Genomic DNA, 2,218 nt, shown 5'->3' on the forward strand with positions numbered 1-2,218 from the left:
ATATAAGGATATGATAGGGTATAACATTGATTATATCAAAGGTATTAGCCCTTCTTTATGCATGCATCGTATTCATCTTGAAGATGATCATTCCACCTCAATTGAACATCAAAGAAGGTTGAACCCCAACCTTCAAGAGGTTGTGAAGAAAGAAAATTTGAAACTACGTAAGGCGGGCATCTATGCTATCTCCGATAGAAAGTGGGTTATCCCGGTTCATGTAGTTCCAAAAAAGGGTGGGATGACCATAATCAAAGGTGAAGGCGGAGAGGAAATCTCCACCCGGACGGTGATTGGGTGGAGAATGTGTATTGATTATAGGAGGTTGAACAAAAACACTAAGAAAATCATTTTCCTCTCCCATTCATGGACCAAATGCTTGAGTGGCTCTCAACATGCTTTCTTTTGTTTGTTGGATGGGTATTCCGGATTTTTCGAAATCCCTAACCATCCAAGCGATCAATAGAAAACTACTTTCACATGTCCATATGGGACATTTGCATACCGAAGAATGCCATTTGGTTTACGCAATGCTCCTTCTACCTTTCAAAGATGCATGACCCCCATTTCTCCGAGATGCTTGAAAAAGAAATTGAAGTTTTCATGGATGATTTTAGTGTTAATGGCTCGTCTTTTGACACTTGTCTTTTTAACCTTGAAAAAGTTTTGAAAAGGTGTCAAAAGACGAGTTTGGTTTTGAATTGGGAAAATTGCCACTTCATGGTCGAGGAGGGTATTGTCCTTGGCCATAAAGTTTCAAAAAATGGCATTGTGGTTGATCTGGCCAAAGTTTCGGTGATTGAGAAATTGCCCCCTCCTACTTCTATCACGGGAGTACGAGCTTTTCTTGGGCATGCCGGTTTCTATCGGAGATTTATCAAAGACTTTTCATCAATCGCCAAACCTTTGACCGAATTACTAAAAAATGATGTTGCTTTTAACTTCAATGAGGCTTGCCTTGAGGCATTTTGTAAGCTCAAGGAAGCTCTCATTTCCTCTCCCGTTGTGCAAGCTGCGGATTGGAGCTTGCCTTTTGAGCTAATGTGCGATGCGAGTGATTTTGCAGTGGTTGCCGTGCTTGGGAAAAAGAAAGAAGGGAAATCATGTGTCATCTAATATGCAAGTAGGAATCTTGATGAAGCTCAAAAGAACTATACAATAACGGGAAGGAAATGCTAGCAGTTGTTTTTGCCTTTGATAAGTTTAGGTCCTATCTTATTTGCTCTAAGGTTATTGTGTACACGGATCATATTACGGTGCGATATCTCATGACTATGAAGGAAGAAAAGCCTCGCCTAATCCGTTGGGTTCTTTCTCTTCAAGATTTTCACATGGAAATGAGGGGCAAAAAGGGAGCGGAGAACTACGTTGCGGATCATTTGTCTAGGCTACCTTTTGGGAACAAAGATGATGTACCAATCAAAGATGAGATAGGATTTAAAACTCTCATGGCTATGGCTTCAACATGTAGCCCTTGGTATGCGGACATTGCCAATTATCTTGCTTGTGGAGTCATTTTCCAGGAGTTTTCTTCTCAACAAAAGAAGAGGTTTTTCAAGGAGGTAAGGAGGTATTTATGGAACGACCCATACTTGTTCAAACAATGCATAGATGGACTTTTTTGAAAATGTGTTTCGGATCATGATATCGAAGGAGTTCTTTAGCATTGCCATTCACTACCATGTGGAGGACATGGGGGTGTTTATAAGACGGTGGAAAAAATCTCTCAATCTCTATTGTGGTGACCAACGATTCATAAGTATGCCCACAAGTTAGTTTTACAATGTGATAGGTGTCAAAGGAGTGATGCCCACAAGTTCGTTTCACATAATGTCTTGGAAGTTGAGCCCTTTGATGTATGCGGAGTGGACTTTATGGGGCCTTTCGTTTCTTCTTAGGGAAATCTATATATATTGGTAGTGGGTGATTATGTGACGAAATGGATTGAAGCCATACACTCACCTACAAACGATCACATGGATGTGCTTAAGCTTCTAAAGAAGATCATTTTTCCTAGGTTTGGAGTTCCGATGTTGCTAATTAGTGATAGAGGCTCCCATTTCGCCAAAAAGAAATTTGAAGCTCTTCTCAAGAGGTATGGCATTCATCATAAAATTGTATTACCTTATCACCCTCAAACTCAAGGAAAAGTGGAGGTCTCGAATTGTGAAATCAAATATCTTCTTGGAAGGATGGTTAACAAATTAAGGAAAGATTG

General features: G+C 40.1%; 1 protein-coding gene across 1 annotated transcript; it reads left to right on the forward strand.

Moving 5' to 3' along the window:
- The first annotated feature begins 720 nt into the window (after positions 1-720).
- On the forward strand, positions 721-1,116 carry LOC110739430 (uncharacterized mitochondrial protein AtMg00860-like). Its single transcript, XM_021919890.1, has one exon. It carries the CDS (start codon positions 721-723, stop codon positions 1,114-1,116), a length of 396 nt encoding a protein of 131 aa, XP_021775582.1.
- Positions 1,117-2,218: the final 1,102 nt, after the last annotated feature.

This window comes from Chenopodium quinoa, unplaced genomic scaffold (assembly GCF_001683475.1).
Source record: "Chenopodium quinoa cultivar QQ74 unplaced genomic scaffold, ASM168347v1, whole genome shotgun sequence".
Classification (NCBI taxonomy): Eukaryota; Viridiplantae; Streptophyta; class Magnoliopsida; order Caryophyllales; family Amaranthaceae; genus Chenopodium; species Chenopodium quinoa.

Coding starts and splice junctions, on each gene's coding strand:
- LOC110739430 (XM_021919890.1), top strand. CDS start 721: ATGGTCGAGGAGGGTATTGTCCTTGGCCATAAAGTTTCAAAAAATGGC.